At 48.6% G+C, this 22,032-nt stretch overlaps 1 protein-coding gene across 2 annotated transcripts in view; it reads right to left on the reverse strand.

The window, feature by feature from the left end:
- The window catches only part of LOC140387047 (contactin-associated protein-like 5), a 1,703,123-nt gene that overhangs the window by 637,472 nt on the left and 1,043,619 nt on the right, over positions 1–22,032 (reverse strand). For both annotated transcript variants that reach the window (XM_072470060.1, XM_072470068.1), the window contains one exon: positions 2,116–2,316. In XM_072470060.1, coding sequence (XP_072326161.1) covers positions 2,116–2,316 — 201 coding nt within the window. The remainder of the gene's footprint in view (positions 1–2,115; positions 2,317–22,032) is intronic.

Raw genomic sequence — 22,032 nt, forward strand, 5'->3', positions numbered from 1 at the left:
ACTGGAAATGAGTACAGGGGCGAAATTCTACCAAAACGGCGTGATGTCCGCCGACTGGCGCCCAAAACGGCGCCAATCAGGCGGGCATTGCGCCGCCCCAAAGGTGCGGAATGCACCGCATCTTTGGGGGCCGAGCCCCAACATTGAGGGGCTAGGCCGACGCCGGAGGAATTTCCGCCCCGCCAGCTGGTGGAAACGGCCTTTGTTGCCCCGCCAGCTGGCGCGGAAATGACATCTCGGGGCGGCGCATGCGCGGGAGCGTCAGCGGCCGCTGACAGTTTCCCACGCATATGCAGTGGAGGGAGTCTCTTCCGCCTCTGCCATGGTGGAGACCGTGGCGGAGGCGGAAGGGAAAGAGTGCCCCCACGGCACAGGCCCGCCCGCGGATCGGTGGGCCCCGATCGCGGGCCAGGCCACCGTGGTGGCACCCCCCGGGGCCAGATCGCCCCGCGCCCCCCACAGGACCCCGGAGCCCGCCCACGCCGCCTTGTCCCACCGTTCAAAAGGTGGTTTAATCCACGCCGGCGGGACAGGCATTTTATCGGCGGGACTTCGGCCCATCCGGGCCGGAGAATCCAGCGGGGGGGCCCGCCAACCGGCGCGGCCCAATTCCCGCCCCTGCTGAATATCCGGTACCGGAGACTTCGGCAACCGGCGGGGGCGGGATTCACGGCAGCCCCCGGCGATTCTCCGACCCGGCGGGGGGTCGGAGAATGACACCCCAGGTGTCATGAACCAGATTATAAGTAAGAAGTCTTACAACACCAGTTTAAAGTCCAACAGGTTTGTTTCAAATCACGAACTTTCGGAGCACCGCTCCTTCCTCAGGTGGAACCTGTTGGACTTTTACCTGGTGTTGTAAGGCTTCTTACTGTGCTCACCCCAGTCCAACGCCGGCATCTCCACATCAGAATTATAAGAGCATTGAAACCGGAGTGGATCATTCGACTCCTTGATTTGTCCTGCCATTTAATAATATCATAACTAAACAGTATCTTAATTCCATTCGCCTGCCTTGGCTTCCTTTCCTTTTATACCCTCGTCGAGTAAAGGTCTATCAATGTCAGCTTTGAACAAGTCACTCAGGAATGCAGACCACTGCCATTCTGGGTTAAAACAATGTCATAACAATTACACAGCTCTTCTTTGAGGCATTTCCCTGCCTGGTTGATGCTCTGTAACTACAAACCTGAAAAAAAAATTGTATTCAGAGCTTCCGTCATGCTGAGGAAGCTTCAGGCTAACCCACATCCGACAACCTGCTCTGAAAACTCTGCTCACCTTTCACAGCTGTAACAAATTCGATGCAGCAGCTGAGGCAATCCACATCATTTTATTCGAAAACAATCAACAGCATTCTGAAACAAAAGTTAATTTGTGCCATCTCCAAATGTTAACAGATCATTAAAGAAAATGCTGGATCCACATCTTCACTAAAAGCTAGCCATTTTTCTCCATGGGCAGGTCTCATCTGTGTTCCAGGTTTTGTTGAAACCCGTCCATTCGTTCTTGCAATATATTGTTGACAGCCAAACAGACTGACAGACTAGCAATATACTAACAGGGGCAAAAATGTTACCTCCATTCTCAATTACCTCAGTAATTATTCATCGTGCTCGCATCTATTGCTTTTTCTTGGAGCGATTTCCTCAATTAGGCCAACCATTGTGTGAAGAAGTGTTTTGTCAACTCCCTTCTGAAAAACCTGTCTCTGCATCTGAGATTATGCCTCTTAGTTCCAAACTCTCCCACTAGCTGAAATCTCTACCAGCCACATCAATTTCTTTCAAAATCCTCACAAAAATCTCGTTCAAATCACCCCGTAACCTTTTTATATTGCAAGGAATATAAGCTTCAAGCTCTACACGATCACAGCTTTACTCATAAGTAACACCCAGCAGAATCCAATCTCATTGTCTGCTTGTCTATTTGGTACACTGAACCACAGATGGCTATGCATTGCAACTGAGAAACAACTGCAATAAATATTATTATTAATAGGAAACTAACTACATCAAACCTAATGCTCCATTGAACCAAACCATACAGCATGAACCATGGAGCTTGTCACTAATGAGCTCCATAAATTACATTTCACTTGGTCCATGTACTTACCAGGTGTGTTTAAAAGGCGTGACTTTCTGCAGTGGTAGGACACTTCCTGCTCACAGTAGTCCATGTTGTTAATCATGGCTTGCAGTTGCTCTGTGTTTGCAGTGTAACTCAAGTGCACGAGGTGAGGTTTGCCGGAACTGGAGCCTTGGACTTTGGTTAGCTCTGTATTGTTGTGCTGTGTTACAGTCCACGTCTTGTCATCTGTTGAAAGAGTAAAAACGAGATCTAAACAAAATAGAAGGCCACAGCACTGACCTCCCCGATCTAGTAATGCATGGGGAACATCTTGTGAGTTTAGAGGGGCCACAGTTGGGTCGTTGACACAATGAACTCCCTGAGTGTTCTTTTCTGAACCATGATACTGATGTCCGTAAATTCACCAATCCCAACGTTTTGATTGAATAATTATTCCTTCAGACAAAATGTTTCTCAGCATAATGCGGCGCATAACATTAGACCTAACATTCTGAGGTGAACTCACCAGTTTTCAACAATTGGAACGGGATGCACTTTTCATAATGGTTCCAGCATTGAGAGAAACACAGCTTTTTGGGCCTGGAATTTATTCTAAAAGAATTATTATTGGAGAGAAGGTAGTCCGAAGTCGGGTGAATGATAACCGGGATGTAGTCTGGGTTTGGAGGAATATTCAAGGGTTTGGGCTGCAGTTGGAGGGTTAATCGGAGGGGGGGAGGGGAGGGGGGATTGGTTGAGGAGTCAGGGGGTACGGAGTAGTTGGGGAGGTGGGGAGAATCAGATGGTTGAGAGGATGGAGGAGAAATTGGATGGTCGAGGGGGTGGAGGGGTAGTTGGGGTTCTGGGGAAGAGCTGGGTGGTCAGTGAGGGTCGATTGGGTTTGGGATTCATGAGGGTAGTCAGGGGAGTGGGTGTTAGTTGGAGTGGGAGAGTAGTCAGGGACACAGTGTGTGTGTGGGGGGCGGGGGCGGGGGGGGGGGGTTACTATTCTGCCAAGAGAGCCAGAACCATCCAAAGTCTTCACCTTAAATCTACGTTTGGATGGTTCCTGGCACGGGGTAATTGCACATGAGAAGGTCAAACATTCTGTGCAATTTCCGTGCCGTCTTTGCCTGGGGACATCTGGGGGGCGGGGGTTCCCCAACCCATCTTGTGGGGTACCTCTGGAGTACGGCCCTCTCCATGCACCCTTCCCCCGTTCCTTAGGAACAAAATATGTGGGCCATTTTCTCTGTGTCCTGTTTCACAATGACAAGATTGTAAGCAAGTTTCTCCTTGAGGACTGGTTATGAACAATAATATTCATCCTCTTTGTTCACTGTAGAACTATTGAATAAATGGGGATGTGAGGGGTGACTGTTCTTCAATACACTAATATCTGGTTTCCATTTTAAATGATTGCTGCTTTCAACCCCAACATTATGAGAAAAGACAGTTCACCAGATTTCTAAAAAGGAACGTAGGAATAAGTGTCGGCTCTTTGGCCTCTTACTGCCTAATCTCCCATAGAATTAGTTCATGGCTGGTTTGTGTATTAGTCCCATTTACTATCTTGGTTCTATGACACTTAATACCCTTACCTAACAAAAATCTTCCAATCCTAATTTTGAAGTTTGCAATTGACTCACGGCCTCAGCAGTTTATTTTTTGGGAAGAGAGTTCAAATTTCCATGACCGTTCCTGTGAAGAACTGTTTCCTGACATCACCCTGAATGACTGACTTAAGTTTTGCAGTTATGCTCCCTTGTTTGAACTCTTACTCTCCCACCCCCCAATGCCCTCCAGTGGAAATAGAGAAATACAGCGGGATTCTCCGGAATCAGTGCCATGGCCCGACGATGGCGTCATAAATGGTACAAACCACTCATCAGGCCAACCGGAAGTAGTCGGATTCTCCGCACTTCCGGGGGCTAGGTGGACGCTGGCGAAGTTGCCGCCGCGCCAGCCGGTGCTGATGGAACTGCGTGAGACCGTGCACGTGCCAAAGGGCCGATGTGATCCCACACATTCGCGGAACCGCCAGCATATTGTAGCGCATGCGCGGGGGGGTGTCTTCTCCATGCCGGCCATGGCAGAGCCCTACAGGGGCCGGCGCGGAAGGAAGATGTGCCCCCATGGCACAGGCCCGGCCGCAGATCGGTGGGCCCCGAACGCGGGCCAGGCCACCGTGGGGGCACCCTCCCAAGGTCAGATCTCCCGAGGACCGCCCCAGCCGACTTACCTGCCAGGTGCCGCCATGTGGGACCATGTCTAATCCATGTCGGCGGGACTGGCCAGAAACCGACGGCCACTCGGCCCATCGGGGCCTGGAGAATTGCCGGCGGGGGGGGGGGGGGGAGGCGCTGCCAACGGCCCCCGACCAGCATGGCGTGAACCCCACCCCTGCCCGAAAACCGGCGCCGGAGAATATGGAGCCGGCATCGGGACGGCGGGGCGGGATTCAGGCCGCCCCCAGGGGATTTTCCGACCCGGCGGGGGTTCGGAAAATCCCGCCCAAAGTTTTTCTCTATCTACCCTGTCAACTTCTTTAATAATCTCAAACACTTCTGGTGCGATTCTCCCAAAAGGGAACAAAATTCTCCGAGTGAGCGCGTTTAGCTGCGTGTTTCCCGGCGCTCGCAGTGCCAAGAAACACATGGCTATTCAATGCAATTGAATAAGGGGCCTAAACAGGGACCCTGCGGCTGAGGTCACACATAGCCCCATATTCTACACTGGGGAGTTCTGCAATTCCCCATTGTAGCGAGAGATCGGGCACCATTTTTAAATGGTGTCCTGATCTCCGAGGCCCCTTAAACATTCCCCGTCCTTCCCCCAGATGGCATGGACAATGAGAGGGTCCCCGGAAGCCTCCCCACCCACGCCCTAACACACACATCGGGCAACCCCAGCCCAAATGCACGCGCAAAGAATTGCCAACTTGGCACCTTGGCAGTGCCAACCTGACACACTGGCAGTGCCTATTCCACCTGGCAGTGTCACCTCAGCACCTTGGCAATGCCAGGCTGGCACCCAGGCAGCACTGCCAGAATGTCAGGCTGGCAGTGCTCGGGCACTACCCTTCCCAAAGGGCATGCAGCTGGGGGCCCCCGATCCCCTGGGAGACCCCCCAAGAGTGCAGTTCCGTCAAGTCCCCATTTGTGGGGACCAGTACTGAACGGGGTCTCCGAGCTGAAGGGGTTGAATTCCAAAGCCTCAGGTACCTTGGGAATCTACACATTAGAGGAGGCCTTCTGCCTTGCTCTAATACGCAGATTTACCAAAATGTAATTCCGTCCATTGTGGGCGGCGTTCACATCGCAACGTCTTGCGAGATCGCGTTGAATCCCGCAAGGTGTGGCAAGCCGGGTAGATCCCGGAAGCGAGAATTGGGAATGAGATGGAGGAGTCTTGGAATTTAATGTACCAAAGCAAGAGTTTGGAAGTAAATCAAAGTGCATGACGTAAGCGGAATGCATTTTAATCAGCAATGGATAGATGTAGCGTTGATTTAAATTTAACAGGGCTTATCCTGATGTGTTCATAGGTATACACGGAGATAAATATGTTGTTTTTTCAGATGCACCACCCTTTCTTAGGAAAGGAGAGATCTGAAAAATAAATGAGCAATATCTCCTGCATCATAAAAAAAAGTTAAGCTGGTTAGCATATACTCTGTGGGACATCGATTCAATCGTATATCTGCAGATATTTTATGCTGTTCGAGTGATAGGCTCTTTCATAAGGACAGGAGCATCATACTTTGTAATGCACAATGTTTTCTTCTATTAAAAGTGAAGTAGTGCTCCTTTAAGACCATCAAGTTTAATTGTGACACAGCTCAGCCAGTATTTAACTATTTGGTGCGGGAATTTGGTAGTGCAGATTTCGACTCACAGTTTCAGGATTCGCGTATTGGAAAATGCTTTTAGGCTGCAGTTTACAGGTCAGGAGCCCCCAGGAATCACTTTTTGTTTCTTTGTAAAAGGAAGTGTTTTGCATTTGCAACAAAAGGTGGTCATTTTGGGATCAGGTGGTTTGGGCAGCACAGTGGTTAGCAGTGTTGCTTCACAGCGCCAGGGACTGTAGCGCACAAAGACTCACGAGAGACGAATAGAGATGAAGTCGATGAGGCTTTATTAAGCGTGACTTGTTCCCCGCAGTTCAGCAACAGACTGGCCTGCGGGGGAGAACTCCTGGTTCTTATACTCCACCTTCAGGGCGGAGCTAGAGATCAACAGCCAACCAGGACCCGGGATCTGTCAGCCAATGACATCACGGCTTCACAGTCCCACATGACCCCTAATGCATACTACCACATTCACCCCTTGTTAAAAATGAACCCGGCGGGGTGGTGCTTCGCATGGTGGTAGGGGTTTACAAGGCTGGTCCTGGGAGGAAAAAAACTTTTGCATGTCATCACAGTGCCCTACACTGGGCTATGTACAGGGTTTTTTGTTTTGAACTATTTACAGTATTCGTAAGAGGGAAAAAGGGAAAAAAATTCTCGTGAAAGTCCACAACATTCTAGTGTTACACCGATGCCACAAGTCGGTCGGGCGGTCTGGTCGTCCTTGTCGATTGCCTCAGCCCCGGTGGTGGTGGTGCTTGTTCCAGTGTTGTCGTCTCCGGGAGCTTTACGGTTTCTGCTTCAGCTTCACTTCTGGTCGGACCTGGGAGGAGGACTGATCCTCCCGGGAAGGGGGCTGTCGCGGGGTGCGCCGGTGGCAGGGAGGGGGTGATTGGTGTCGAGGGGGTGTGCGTGTTGTCGGCGGGCGCCAGATCTCGCAGGGAGACCGTGTCTTGTTGGCCGTCGGGGTACTCCACGTAGGCGTACTGCGGGTTCGCGTGGAGGAGGTGAACCCTCTCAACCAACGGGTCCGCCTTGTGCGCCCGCACATGTGTCCGGAGCAAGATGGGTCCTGGGGCCGCCAGCCAGGTCGGCAGCGACGTTCCAGAGGAGGACTTCCTGGGGAAGACAAGGAGGCGCTCATGAGGCGTTTGGTTAGTGGTGGTACACAGTAGCGACCGGATGGAGTGGAGGGCGTCCGGGAGGACCTCCTGCCACCGTGAAACTGGGAGATCCCTGGACCGTAGGGCCAGTAGGATGGCCTTCCAGACCGTGCCGTTCTCCCTCTCTACTTGCCCGTTCCCCCGGGGGTTGTAGCTGGTCGTCCTGCTCGAGGCTATACCCTTGCTGAGCAGGAACTGGCGCAGCTCGTCACTCATGAAGGAGGACCCCCTGTTGCTATGGACGTATGCGGGGCAACCGAACAGTGTGAATATGGTGTTAAGGGCTTTAATGACTGTGGCCGCTGTCATGTCAGGGCAGGGGATGGCGAAGGGGAAACGGGAGTACTCATCCACCACGTTCAGGAAGTATGTGTTGCGGTCGGTGGAGGGGAGGGGCCCTTTGAAATCCAGACTGAGGCGTTCAAAGGGACGGGAGGCCTTGATCAGGTGCGCACTATCCGACCTGAAAAAATGCGGTTTGCACTCTGCGCAGATGTGGCAGTTCCTTGTGACTGTACGGACCTCCTCCATGGAGTAGGGGAGGTTGCGGGACTTTATAAAATGGTAGAACCGAGTGACCCCCGGGTGGCAGAGGTCCTCGTGGAGGGTTTGGAGACGGTTAATTTGTGCGTTGGCACATGTGCCGCGGGATAGGGCATCGGACGGCTCGTTCAGCTTTCCGGGACGGTACAAGATCTCATAGTTGAAGGTGGAGAGCTCGATCCTCCACCTTAAGATCTTGTCATTTTTAATTTTGCCCCGCTGTGCATTATCGAACATGAAAGCTACTGACCGTTGGTCAGTGAGGAGAGTGAATCTCCTGCCGGCCAGGTAATGCCTCCAATGTCGCACAGCTTCCACTATGGCTTGGGCTTCCTTTTCCACTGAGGAGTGACGGATTTCTGAGGCGTGGAGGGTTCGGGAGAAAAAGGCCACGGGTCTGCCCGCTTGGTTAAGGGTGGCCGCTAGAGCTACATCGGAGGCGTCGCTCTCGACCTGGAAGGGGAGGGACTCGTCGATGGCGCGCATCGTGGCCTTTGCGATATCCGCTTTGATGCGGCTGAAGGCCTGGCAAGCCTCTGTCGACAGAGGGAAGGTCGTGGTCTGTATTAGGGGGCGGGCCTTGTCTGCGTACTGGGGGACCCACTGGGCGTAATATGAAAAGAACCTCAGGCAGCGTTTTAGGGCTTTTGAGCAGTGAGGGAGGGGAAATTCCATGAGGGGGCGCATACGTTCGGGGTCGGGGCCTATTATCCCATTGCGCACTACATATCCCAAGATGGCTAGCCGGTTTGTGCTAAAAACGCACTTGTCCTCGTTGTATGTGAGGTTCAAGGCTTTAGCGGTCTGGAGGAATTTTTGGAGGTTGGCGTCGTGGTCCTGCTGATCGTGGCCGCAGATGGTTACGTTGTCGAGATACGGGAACGTGGCCTGCAACCCGTGTTGATCAACCATTCGGTCCATCTCTCGTTGGAAGACCGAGACCCCGTTTGTGACGCCAAATGGGACCCTTAGGAAGTGGTATAATCGCCCGTCTGCCTCGAAGGCTGTGTACTTGCGGTCACTTGGGCGGATGGGGAGCTGATGGTAGGCGGACTTGAGGTCCACGGTGGAGAAGACCTTATATTGGGCAATCCGATTGACCATGTCGGATATGCGGGGGAGAGGGTACGCATCTAGCTGTGTGTACCTGTTGATGGTCTGGCTATAGTCTATGACCATCCTTTGCTTCTCCCCTGTCTTTACTACTACCGCCTGTGCTCTCCAGGGACTATTGCTGGCCTGGATTATGCCTTCCTTCAGTAGCCGCTGGACTTAGGACCGAATGAATGTCCAGTCCTGGGCGCTGTACCGTCTGCTCCTAGTGGCGACGGGTTTGCAATCCGGGGTGAGGTTTGCAAACAAGGATGGGGGCTCAACCTTGAGGGTTGCGAGGCCGCAGATAGTGAGTGGGGGTATTGGGCCGCCGAATTGGAAGGTTAGGCTCTGCAGATTGCACTGGAAGTCTAATCCCAGTAATGTGGGCGCGCAGAGTTGGGGAAGGACGTAGAGCCTGTAGTTTTTCAACTCCCTCCCTTGCACCGTTAGGGTTACTATGCAGAAGCCTTTGATCTGTACGGAGTGGGATCCTGCAGCAAGGGAAATCTTTTGCGCACTGGGACGAATGGTCAAAAAACAGCGTCTTACCGTGTCGGGGTGGATGAAGCTTTCTGTGCTCCCGGAGTCGACCAGGCATGGTGTCTCGTGCCCGTTGATCAGCACCGTTGTTGTTGTCGTCTGGAGCGTCCGGGGCTGTGCTTGGTCCAGCGTCATTGAGGCCAGACGTGGTCGTAGTGCTTCAGCGTCTTCCTCGAACCCCGTGGAGCCGTCGATGCTGGGGTCCATTGTTGCCGTCCAAGATGGCGGCGGGGGTGAACAAAATGGCCGCCCCCATGCATCGCACATGGCTGGGGGGTCACAAGATGGCGGCAGGGGTGGACAAAATGGCCGCCCCATGCGTCGCACAGGGCTGGGGGTCCCAAGATGGCGGCGCCCCGCCTTCCCTCGTGGTGGCCGGGACCCAAAATGTGGCGCCTGCGGGTCGCACATGGGGCGCTGGGGGGGTTGGGGAGCATTTGAAACGCGCAGGACTCCTTGTTCTCCGGGGACAACGGTGGCCGGGACCCAAAATGGCTTCGCCTGCGGGTCGTACATGGGGCGCTGGGGAGGGGGTTGGGGAGCGTTAGAAACGCGCAGGACTCCTTCTTCTCCGGGGACAGCGGCGACCTCCCGGGACCGGCACACAGCCGCGAAATGGCCCTTTTTCCCGCAGCTCTTGCAAATCGCTGCGCGGTCCGGGCAGCGCTGCCGGGGGTGTTTCGCCTGGCCGCAGAAATAGCAGCGGGCTCCCCTGGGACGACTTGGCGTCTGAACCACGCAAGCCTGTGGGGTGGGGGGGGGGTTTGTCGCGACGGGGGTCCACGGAGCCCAAGGGGCTGCCGCGCGGTCGGGGCCGTACGCGCGGGCGTTTCGCGCGGCCACATCTAGTGAGGCTGCAAGGGCCCGTGCCTCTGAGAGTCCCAGCGCCTCTTTTTCCAAAAGTCTTTGGCGGATTTGGGGAGAGTTCATACCAGCCACGAACGCATCGCGAATTAACATGTCCGTGTGTTCAATCGCGTTTACCGGCTGGCAGCTGCAGGCCCGTCCCAAAATTAGCAGCGCGGCGTAGAATTCGTCTAGCGATTCTCCGGGACTTTGCCGTCTTGTTGCGAGTTGGTAGCGTGCGTAGATCTGGTTCACTGGGCGAACATAGATGCTCTTTAGTGCTGCGAACGCCGTCTGGAAATCCTCTGCGTCTTCTATGAGAGGGTAAATTTCTGGGCTTACCCTCGAGTGCAGGACCTGTAGTTTCTGGTCTTCTGTGACCCGGCCGGGGGCCGTTCGGAGGTCTGCTTCGAAACAAGTCTGCCAGTGTTTAAAAACTGCTGCTGAGTTCACTGCGTGGGGGCTGATCCTCAGGCATTCCGGGATGATCCTGAGCTCCATAGTCCTTTAAGCACGCTTAATAAATTGTAGCGCACAAAGACTCACGAGAGACGAATAGAGATGAAGTCGATGAGGCTTTATTAAGCGTGACTTGTTTCCCGCAGTTCAGCAACAGACTGGCCTGCGGGGGAGAACTCCTGGTTCTTATACTCCGCCTTCAGGGCGGAGCTAGAGATCAACAGCCAACCAGGACCCGGGATCTGTCAGCCAATGACATCACGGCTTCACAGTCCCACATGACCCCTAATGCATACTACCACAGGGACCCAGGTTTGAATCCCAACTTGGGTCACTGCCTCTGCTGAGTCTGCACATTTTCCCCGTGGGTTTCCTCCAGGTGCTCCGGTTTCTTCCCACAAGCCCCAAAGATGTTCCTGTGAGATGAATTGGACATTCTGAATTCTCCCTCAGTGCACAGGCGCCGTAGTGTGGCGACGAGTGGATTTTCCTAATAACTTCATTGCAGTGTCAATGTGAGCCTACTTGTGACACTAATAAAGATTACCATTACTTGTCTGATTTTCCTGTCCGCACTGAATAGCAAAATAGACCAGGGTGCAATGTGGTTGACCAGTTCAATCCCTTAGTTTTCCAAAAGGCAGGATAGGCTAAATTTCCCACAGAAATGTTATGTCTCCAGCATGACATCCTGACAGCGAAGATGATGAGAGGCTGTTTGCCATGGCTGGAAAGTCTAGAAATAGGGATCATAGCCTCAGGATAAGGAGGTCGGACATTTAGAACTGAAATAAAATATTTCTTCACTCAGGTGCCTCTGAATCTTTGATATTCTCTATGTCAGAGATTTGTAGTTGCTCCATCATTAAATATATTCAAGACTGAATGTAGGCTGGGTGGTCACGTGGATGCTGTGATGACGCAGCTGCTTAAGGGATTATGTATCGGTAGGGAGGGGCTCTCCCCAGAGCGGGGGCAGAGATAAAGCATGTAAGGACTGCCCAGAGTGTTAAATGAACTGATCTTTGTCATAATATCCACTCATGTATATAATGAGATGCAGACAGGCAGTGATTGACACACAGGATGACCAGTAAGCACACAACACAGTGCAGCCAATCACCAGACAGGACACTACCACTATAAAGCCAGAGGGCACTAGGTTCTCCGCTCTCTCGGGACCCAGCCACTGAGACAGTCAGAGTTCACGAGCTAGCAAGTGCAAACACCATGCGGTAGCTAGTAAGTCTGGTCAGGCTACTACAAGGTCTCCAGTCAGTTCAGTATAGTGTCGACCCACAGCTGAATATGTATATCAGTTCTATCGTTGAATAAAACAGTGTTGGATCTTCTCCAGTGTTAGACGTCTGTTTCTAGCTGCCCTGCATCGAGCGCATTCCACATCGAACCTACCTGCCTAACACATCAATCTTATTCTAAGTCCTTAGTCATAAGTCACTGGAACCCACTGAGGTCGATAGATTTTTGAACTCGAAGAGAATCAAGAAATATAGGAAAGTGGAGATAAGGTTGATGATTAGTCATGTATTTTAATAAATCATGAAGCAGATTCAAGTGGCAGTCCACTTGCTCCGCTTTCTCCTGTTGTTATGAAAAAGTAATGCTGAATACCACTTTCTTTTGTACATGCATGTATGTGAGTGAGCATATTAAATGAGAGAAAGAGACAGAGAGTTAGACATAAGACCAAGAGAGAGAAACATTTGTCTTGTTCATCGTACCATGAAATGTGCATGCAGAGTAATCTAAGCTCATTACCGCTGGCAATATTCCAAAAAGCAATAATTCTTTGGTACTGTTTCAGGATGTTTCATGTTTAAATATATTCCGCAGTTATTTGCTTAAATGTTAGCACAAGACATGAAAGCACATCTTTCTCCTGTGTTGCCAATGACCTTTCTTTTGCATCTGTTCAATATCTTGCAATTACAAAAATATGACTTGCTGTTTTCTCAGCAAGTTAACCCAAAGTTAACACAACGGCTCCACTGCCTGCCCATGTACAGCTCTTTCATTTTTAAAGTGTTTCCGTTTACTGCAAACACACGGTTCTCCCTCTACCCAACTCAAAACCAGAGATATAAAAAAGAAGTGGGAACTGCAAGATAGCAATAGGTGAAGACCCGCTGAATGTTGGGTCTATGCCACTGAAACAAGGAAAAACACAGGCAATCAAAGCTTCATCCTTTTGATAATCCAGATCACACGGTACAGTCCAGCACACAATGAAGCCGGTGTCCAAATGTGAACCTGAAAGATGGAGAATTCTGAACCCATATCAATCATTCGCCCACAACAGGAAACCTCAGGAATTTTAATTTGCCGCTTTTAGGACAAAAAAGGATGTTGAAAACAGATTCAACAGTAACTTTCAGAAGGCGATTAGATATGCAATTAAGAATTATAATTACTGGGATGTGAGGGAGGAATGGTGGGAGTGGGACTTTTCCGAAGGTTCAATTCAGGTGTAATAGACTGAGCGAGCTACTGCTGTGCTGTAATTCCTCATGTTCCAAGTATGCAAGTTAGCCAAGAAAACAAAACATTTCCATTAAAATGAATTTAACTACAGAAGCCCACATCTGAGATTTTGCTTAGGTCTGAAAGCTAACAGGGTTGAACAATGTCATGTGCGTAGGTGTTCTTATGCTTTTGTTACTAGTTGAGTAATGCAGACAATTTGGACGAATGAGAAAAGACGCTGGTATCATTATAAGTGACTCCAAAAACTGGGAGATTGGCATAAAATCCTGACTAATTCACTCTTGTTCTTCAAGGAAGAGAGACAATCAGGCCAAGTACAGCTCTGACGTCCAATAAATAATACTAATAATACCAACAAAAACAACACTGCAACAAAAACAGGAAGCGCTGGAAACTCTCAGCAGGTCTAGCAGCATCTGTGGAGAGAGAAATGAGAGTTGAAGTTTCCATTCCGTATGATTTCTTCAGAATCATTCAGGTTGAGCGTCCCTTTTTCAAAATGCTTGGGGCCGAGTATGTATCGGATTTTGGAGTTTTTCAGATTTCAGAATACAATTTTTGAGGGGGCGAAACGGCCCATTCCCAGGACCTGAGTATGCGTGGCTCGTTGGGACCTACACATTGCCCGGGAACTATCCCAGAGCCTTCTGGGATTTCTCACTCGTGACGTCACGCAAGCACTTGAAAAAAAGTGCAGATTTTGGAATTTGGCGTTTTGGGGAATTTCGGATAGGGAATGCTCAAATTGTACTACCGTATGTCTCTTCTTCAGTGCTATATATACTATTGATTTCTCTTTGTGATGCAACAGTTTTACCCTTTATCTTTTATCTATTAAGCAGGGAATTAAAAGTCAATTTATGTGCCATGACAGTTGATCTGTCGAACTAAGACTGACTGTAAAACAATGGTCAGTTTAATTCCTTCGGTGAACCTCATTACAAATTTAATGCTTCATGTATTTCAGAGAAGTTTCATACATTAGTTCTGCATGAGGAAACAGCCACAAATATATCATCCTGCTCAGAAGGGGGTAATTGATATGGAATCGCATACATTTAAGGTTAGAAGGTTCAATTTGTGGAATCAAGAGTGACATTTTTGATAAGATGATACAGTTGAGAACGGTATGTGTTAAAATAATAGTTATTAACAGAGAATCAGATGATTAAAATGCTCCAAAGATTATGTTGAATGATGTAATGTAGATTGTTACATGGACGGAATAAGAAAAAGGTACAAGTGGCTGTTGGAGCTGAAATTTGGACCTGTAAAGTGTTATAAAGCCATGGCATTTTTGCTACGGAGATGAAACCACTGGTTGATTCTTGAAAAAACTGAGCAACAGCAATTCAGTGACTTAAACAACAGCTGTTAATACAGCAGAACCTTAACACAGGTGTACATTGCAAATTACAAATCAACTATAATAGAACCAGAATGTCAAGAAGGACCCATCAGGCACAATCATCTTAGAGGAATCAGAATGATCTCCTCTGCTGAAGCATTCACAAAACGTGTAATCACCTGTGAATTCAATTGGGTGTAGGTCAAGTCACCAGGTGCAGTCTCTTTGAATAATAGACCCTGGCTGAGAAGGGAACTCTTCCAGCCACAATCAAATCATGTCTAAATCATGAACCTAGAATCAGCTTGCTATGACCATTTTTGTGTAATTGGTCAATTGGTGAAATGACATAATGTGATGACCAATTAACAATCTTTGTATTTAAGAAACTTCCCCCCCCCCCACAAACCAGGTAACAGAAGAAGAAGGAACACAGAAGAAGAGGGACCCTGAATGGGCACACTCTCTCTTTCTTTCCCCTCTCCATCCATCCTGCAAAATTGAGACCAAACATCTTGTTTGACCAGATGTACATAATGGAATGCACCGAAAAACCAACTCAGCAACTCCATGAGACCCAAATAGAAAGAGTCTGTCAACATCTGTAAATCATCCCGTCACAGGAATGGGAATGACGATTGAGTCCATTCTTAAAACATTTTAGGCATCAATGTACTTAATCTGTATATAGCTGATACTTTTTGGACTTTTGGATGACTTGATTTATCCTCCTACTTTGTAAGTGTGTGTGGGTCGTTACTTTTAATTAGATTGGGTGTTAAAGGATACTATTCTCTTTGACAAACATTACAAGAAAACCTGTATATTTTTTACACTCACAGCACTTAAACAGGTATTCGCTCACTGAATTGATAAGTGTATTCTTTAAAAATTACTGCTGCATTCAAACAATGTGTGGAAAGAGAGAGTAGCCATTCTAACCCTTCACATCTGAATGCAACAAACAGCTTAAGATTCTGAGCTCAAAACAGTAACATATTTGAGTCCCTGACAGAGGAAGGGTATTTTTCTTAATGGAAATCTGTAGCTAGTGGTGGTCCGCAGGGATCAGCGCTGGGACATCTATTGCTTGTATATATAAATGATGTGGAGGAAATTGTGGATGGTCTGATTAGTAAGTTTGTGGACGACACGAAGATTGGCGTTGTTGCTGATAGTGCCGAGGATTGTCAGAGGATACAACAGATCGAGGCTTGGGCACAGAAATGGCAGATGAAGTTTAATCTGGACAAATGCCTGGTCTCGAGGGTATTGGCTATGAGGAGAGGTTGAATAAACGAGGACTGTTTTCACTGGAAAGATGAAGGCTGAGGGGTGGAAGTGTCAATTACAAGGGGGCACAGGTTCAAGGTGAGAGGGGGAAAGTTTAAGGGAGATGTGCGGGGTAAATGTTTCAGGCCGAGAAGGTGGGTGCCTGGAACGTGCTGCCATGGCATTTTGGAGGATCAAATCTAGGTATGAATTATACTGTAAATGGCAGAACCCTTAGGAACATTAACATACAGAGGGATCTGGGGGTGCAGGTCCACAGTTCCCTAAAAGTGGCAACACAGGTGGCCAAGGTGATTAAGAAGGCATATGGCATGCTGGCCTTCATCAGCTGGGGCATTGAGTACAAGAGTTGGGAAATCATTTTGCAGCTACATAAAACTTTGGTTAGGCCGCATTTGGAGTATTGCGTGCAGTTACATACAATTTACAGTGCAGAAGGAGGCCATTCGGCCCATCGAGACTGCACCGGCTCTTGGAAAGAGCACCCTACCCAAGGTCAACACCTCCACCCGATCCCCATAACCCAGTAAACCCAACCAACACTAAGGACAATTTTGGACACTAAGGGCAATTTATCATGGCCAATCCACCTAACCTGCACATCTTTGGACTGTGGGAGGAAACCGGAGCACCCAGAGGAAACCCACGCACACACGGGGAGGATGTGCAGACTCCGCACAGAGAGTGACCCAAGCCGGAATCGAACTTGGGACCCTGGAGCATTGAAGCAATTGTGCTATCCACAATGCTACCGTACTGCCCAGTTCTGGTCACCACATTATCAGAAGGACGTGAAAGCTTTGGAGAGAATCCAAAGAAGATTCACCAGGATGTTGCCTGGTCTCAAGGGTATTGGCTATGAGGAGAGGTTGAATAAACGAGGACTGTTTTCACTGGAACGACGGAGGTTGAGGGGAGACCTGATAGAGGTCTACAAAATTATGAGAGGCATAGACAGAGTGGAAAGCCAGAAGATTTTTCCAAGGGTGGAACTGTCAGTTACAAGGGGGCACAGGTTCAAGGTGAGAGGGGGAGAGTCTAAGGGAGATGTGCGGGGTAAGCTTTTCATGTCGAGAAGGTGGGTGCCTGGAACGTGCTGCCATGGATGTGGTGGAAGCAGGCACATTAGCAACATTTAAGAGGCATCTGGATGGATATATGTATAGAGAGGAAATAGAGGGATGCGGACCGAGTAAGGGCAGAAGTTTTCTTTTTAGTCAGGGCATCATGATTTGCACAGGCTTGGAGGGCCAAAGGGCCTGTTCCTGGGCTGCACTATTCTTTGTTCTTTGTTCTAATACTTAGTTGTAGTGTATTGACTGACAATTCCATAAACACCCGGCATCTAATGTTTATGAACTTTATTGATCTGAGGTTCAAATTATAATCAAGAACATACCTACCCTCTCTGGAGGAAATTTGCTGTCCTTATGTGGTCTCGCCGATATGTGATCCCAGTCTCACGCCAACAGGATTGATTCTTAACTGCCCTTTGACGTGGACTAATACACAACTCAATTGTACCAAACTGTTATATAGATAACAGTGAGGAGGCAGCTCATCACCACCTTTTCAGGGCAACTGAAGATGGGCAATACATGTCTACCTTTCCAGAGATGCACATTCTGAGAATGAATTGAAGCCTGGACTAAAGCTGTCTGAAATTTGTTGAGTAAATGCTGGGGTCCGTGGTATGGGAGAACTTACTCCCTGAGTTAAAACTAGGATTAATTACAGAGACCAGAGATTAAGGCCTTTTATACAATTGTCATATGAACAAATGGAAGTTCAAATTTTGACATTTTATCATCAAATCAATCTGTACAACTTATTTGAGGTGAACCAAACAGAATCACCAATACTTTGCCAACTCATTGGATGATGTTCAACGTGGCATCTGCAGAAAAGTCATACGGACTTGAAACGTTAACTAGGTTTCTCTCACCACAGATGCTGCCAGACCTGCTGAGTTTTTCCAGCATTTTCTGTTTTTATGTCATCTGCCGTTGGACATGTTAAACCTCTCACTGATCACATGAGGCAACAGCAAACCGTGAATTCATGGCCATTTGAGAACTTTGACAATGACAGTGGTTATTGGTCTTGAAAACCTGAACGCCCAAAAACATCTATCCCGGGTCTTGAGCACGGAAACAAAAATCTGCATCCACTTTTCAAATGAACATAAGAGTTTAGGAGCAGCAGTAGACCGCATGGCCATTTGAAGTTACTCCACAATTTAATAAAACGATGGCGGAGGGGAGCTGTGCGCCACGAGGCCAAAACATTGCATGTTTCAAGAAGCAGTCAGATATAGCACTTGGGGCGATGGGAATCAAAGAATATGGGGGAAAGCGAGATTAGGCTATTGAGTTGGATGATCAGCCATGATCATAATGAATGGTGGAGCAGGCTTGAAGGACCGAATGGCCTCCTCCTGCTTCTATTTTCTATGTTTCTAAGCTTCTGCATCAGATTGGACATTAAACCGAGGCCCTATCTCCCCTCTCAGGTAGACGTACAAGATCCCGTGGCTCTACTATTTATCCCTCAGACATCATCACAAAAATAAAACACATTTTCTGTTCATTACCACACAATTGATTGTGGGAGTTTGCTGTATGCAAATTAGTTGCTACTTTTCCTGCATTTCAACAATGTGACGCAATATGCCAAAAGTATGTAATTGGCAGAGAAGCGCCTTGACTCATCCAGCAGTTGTGACAAACGCTATGAAATTGCAAGTCTTTCTTTGTTTTTCAGTAAAAGCATCCTTGCAGTCTTATCCCAGACGACAGGTAGGGGACGATTTTCAGCCCGTGTTTGTCATCAGAGAGAATGGCAACAGGGGCGGAAAATCCAGGGAGAAGCGGGGAAACGCAACTCTATCCGGAGAGATTGCATTTCCCCATTTTCTCCGCCCCCTCGCTGGTGACGTCATGAGGTTCACGCCAACCAAGAACCAGCCCCTAATTTAAATGGATTTGAGTAAATCTTAGCATAATTATTCAGCCCCCCTGCCACATAATCCACCCCTCACTAAATATTCAAACTTCACTGACGTGACGTCACACCGGCGAGGTCAACAACAGATTTGGAAAAACGGGATTCATTTGAGGGGATCCCTCCAAGGGCACAAAGGTAACTATAGCCTCTAGGGGCAGAGGTGTGCCCTTGCAGTGCCTTGGCAGTACTCCTGGTACTGCCCCTTGGCACAGGTTGGGGTTGTCAGGTTGGCACTGCCAGGTTGTCCAGGCACTGTCCCAGGTTGGCACAGTGCCGGGGGCAGTACCAAGGACGAACCCTCATGGGAGCCCCATTTCCATTGATGTGTGGTGAGCGGATGGCAGACAATGAAGGGGGATCTTGCAGGCATGGGGGGGGGGGGGAGTTGATAGTGAGGGGGGAATGCTGACAATATCTCTGCGGTGGGTGGAGCAGGGAGCCCCCGATGATTGTTTAGGGGAGCGCCCGTGAAGACTGTCCAGGTTGGGGGTGGAGGGGGGGGCAGTGCATAAGGGGCACTTCAGTGCTGATTGGGGTGCCCTTTAAAGATGGTGCCCCAATCTCTCGTCTCGATCAGGCCCACTCTGTCAGAGTGTTGTTGTAAACTCAAGAGAGGCTCAAGATCTGGGGAGAAAACTGGTGAGTCCGCGCGGCTGGAGAGCTACATGTTGGTTTTCAGTCTGAGCCTGTCACATTGAAAACTTTGTATACATACAAACAGATCAAACTGACCAACAGGAAAAGACACACTGGTCTGTCCCCCATATCACGGTGGCTGGAACATTTTCTAACCGTACACTCCCACTCGTTATTGTGGGGAGAGTCTACAAAAGCTGAATACAAAATACATAACATTTTGATGGTCTCATTTGCTTTGCTTGACAGAAGTTTTAATTTGTTCACTGCTAATGGACTAACGCTATGTTAAGATATTAGGATAAGGAGTTCCATACAAGCATATTAAACGTCAGCAAAAGGCTTGTTCTTTTAAGCTGGTGAAACTGAGACACAAATGTCCCAGTGACATGGTACACATACTGGGTAAGGTAGCCAGAATTACCGGGGCTTCCATGTTAAAATTACATAGAATTACATTACATAGAACATACAGTACAGAAGGAGGTCATTCGGCCCATCGAGTCTGCACCAACCCACTTAAGCCCTCACTTCCACCCTATCCCCATAACCAAATAACCTCTCCTAACCTTTTTGGTCACGAAGGGCAATTTATCATGGCCAATCCACCTAACCTGCACGTCTTTGGACTGTGGGAGTAAACCGGAGCACCCAGAGGAAACCCACGCAGACACGGGGAGAACGTGCAGACTCCACACAGACAGTGACCCAGCAGGGAATCGAACCTGGGACCCTGGCGCTGTGAAGCCACAGTGCTATCCACTTGTGCTACCGTGCTGCACTGTTGAACTTCACATTCAAATCTCTTTGTTGCCTTCTTTCTGTCTCTCGATCGTCCTCCAGCCTGCAACCCTCTGCAAACTTTCTTTCTTGCAACTCTGGCCCCTTGTGCCTCCTCCATTTCTTGCCACCATGTGTCAGCATTAATACCTTCAGTGAGATTATGAACTGAATTTTCTTCCCGATCCTAAACATGTTCCACTTCTCTAACTCTCTTCCCCTTTGAGTCACTTCTCAAGAACTCTTTCTCACCAAGCTTTTGATCACCTACCCAGTACTTCTTTGAGTTAAAGTCAATGATCTGACTAGTCTTGTGAAGTTCCTTATTATGCTGCACTAGACATATATAAATGTACGTTGGTGTGGTCACATATTAAATATGCCAATGTGCTCCTAAAGGACTCCGCAAGTGGTCTAATTCAGTCCCATTTAAAACTTTACTGCCCTTCTCAACTTGACAGATTGAAGAATTAATGATGTCATTATACATTTGAAATGAAAAATGAAATGAAATGAAAATCGCTTATTGTCACAAGTAGGCTTCAAATGAAGTAACTGTGAAAAGCCCCTTGTCGTCACATTCAGCCGCCTGTTCGGGCAGGCTGGTACGGAAATTGAACTGTGTTGCTGGCCTGCCTTGGTCTGCTTTAAAAGCTAGCTCTTTAACCCTGTGCTAAACCAGCCCCTAATTCCCTGCATTGGGAATACATTCTTGCTGGTTCTGTATCACATGATGTGCAGCGTCTTTAGCAGAGAATTCATGCATCTACTCGAATTCATTCTACCCCGTGGACTTTGAAGTATTGGAACTATTTATCTTCTTTCCTTCAGTGGGGGTGGCACGGTAGCACAGTGGTTAGCACTGTTGCTTCACAGCGCCAGGGCCCGGATTCGATTCCTGCTTGAGTCACTGCCTGGGCAGAATCTGCACGTTCTCCCCGTGTCTGTGCAGGTTTCCTCCAGGTGATCCGGTTTTCGTCCCACACATCCCGAATGACATGCTTGTTAGGCGAATTGGACATTCTGAATTCTCCCTCTGTGTACCTGAACAGGCGCCGGAGTGTGGCGACTAGGGGCTTTTCACAGTAACTTCATTGCAGTGTTAATGTAAGCCTACTTGTGACAATAATAAAGATTATTAGAATGTATACTGAAGACGTTGTATCATTTAAAGGGTGTATTATTGTGAAAGTAGAAGCAGATGGATGTATAACCTCTTCTCGCTGTCCGTGGAGGTTTCGGCCTCTTCTCGCTGTCCGTGGAGGTTTTCCCGCTCTATTTGGCAGAGCATAGTTGGCTAAGATTAGGCTTAACTGGGAAACAATCGATCAACCACTGGATTCAAAGAGAAACTTGAAACAACTTCTGAATACGTATGAGAAGATGTTTGAAAATTCACTGGGCTCTATGACTGGAGTTGAGGTACATTTAAAAATCAAACCCTACGACACACGCAAATGTCTCAAAGCTGCCATTAAGCCTAAAGTTGCAGATGACACTAAAATAGGTGGTATTGTAGACAGTGAGGAAGATTATCAAAAATTGCAGCAAGATCTTAATCAGCTGGGGAAGTGGGCCGAGAAATGGCAAATTGAAATCAATACAGATAAGTGTGAGGTATTGCATTTTGGAAAGTCAAATCAAGGTAGGACTTTCAAAGTGAATGATAGGACCTGAGGGAGTATCGTGGAACAGAGGGAACTCAGAGTTCAGGTTCACAGTTCTCTAAAGGTAGATAGGGCAGTGAAGAAGGCTTTTGGCATGCTAGCCTTCATTGGTCAGAGCATTGAGTATAGAAGTTGGGAAGTTATGTTGCAATTGTACAGAACGTTGTTGAGGCCACACCTGGAGTATTGTGTTCAGTTTTGGTCGCCTTGCTACAGGAAAGATGTTATTAA

The sequence above is a fragment of the Scyliorhinus torazame genome, chromosome 2, assembly GCF_047496885.1.
Source record: "Scyliorhinus torazame isolate Kashiwa2021f chromosome 2, sScyTor2.1, whole genome shotgun sequence".
NCBI lineage: Eukaryota > Metazoa > Chordata > Chondrichthyes > Carcharhiniformes > Scyliorhinidae > Scyliorhinus > Scyliorhinus torazame.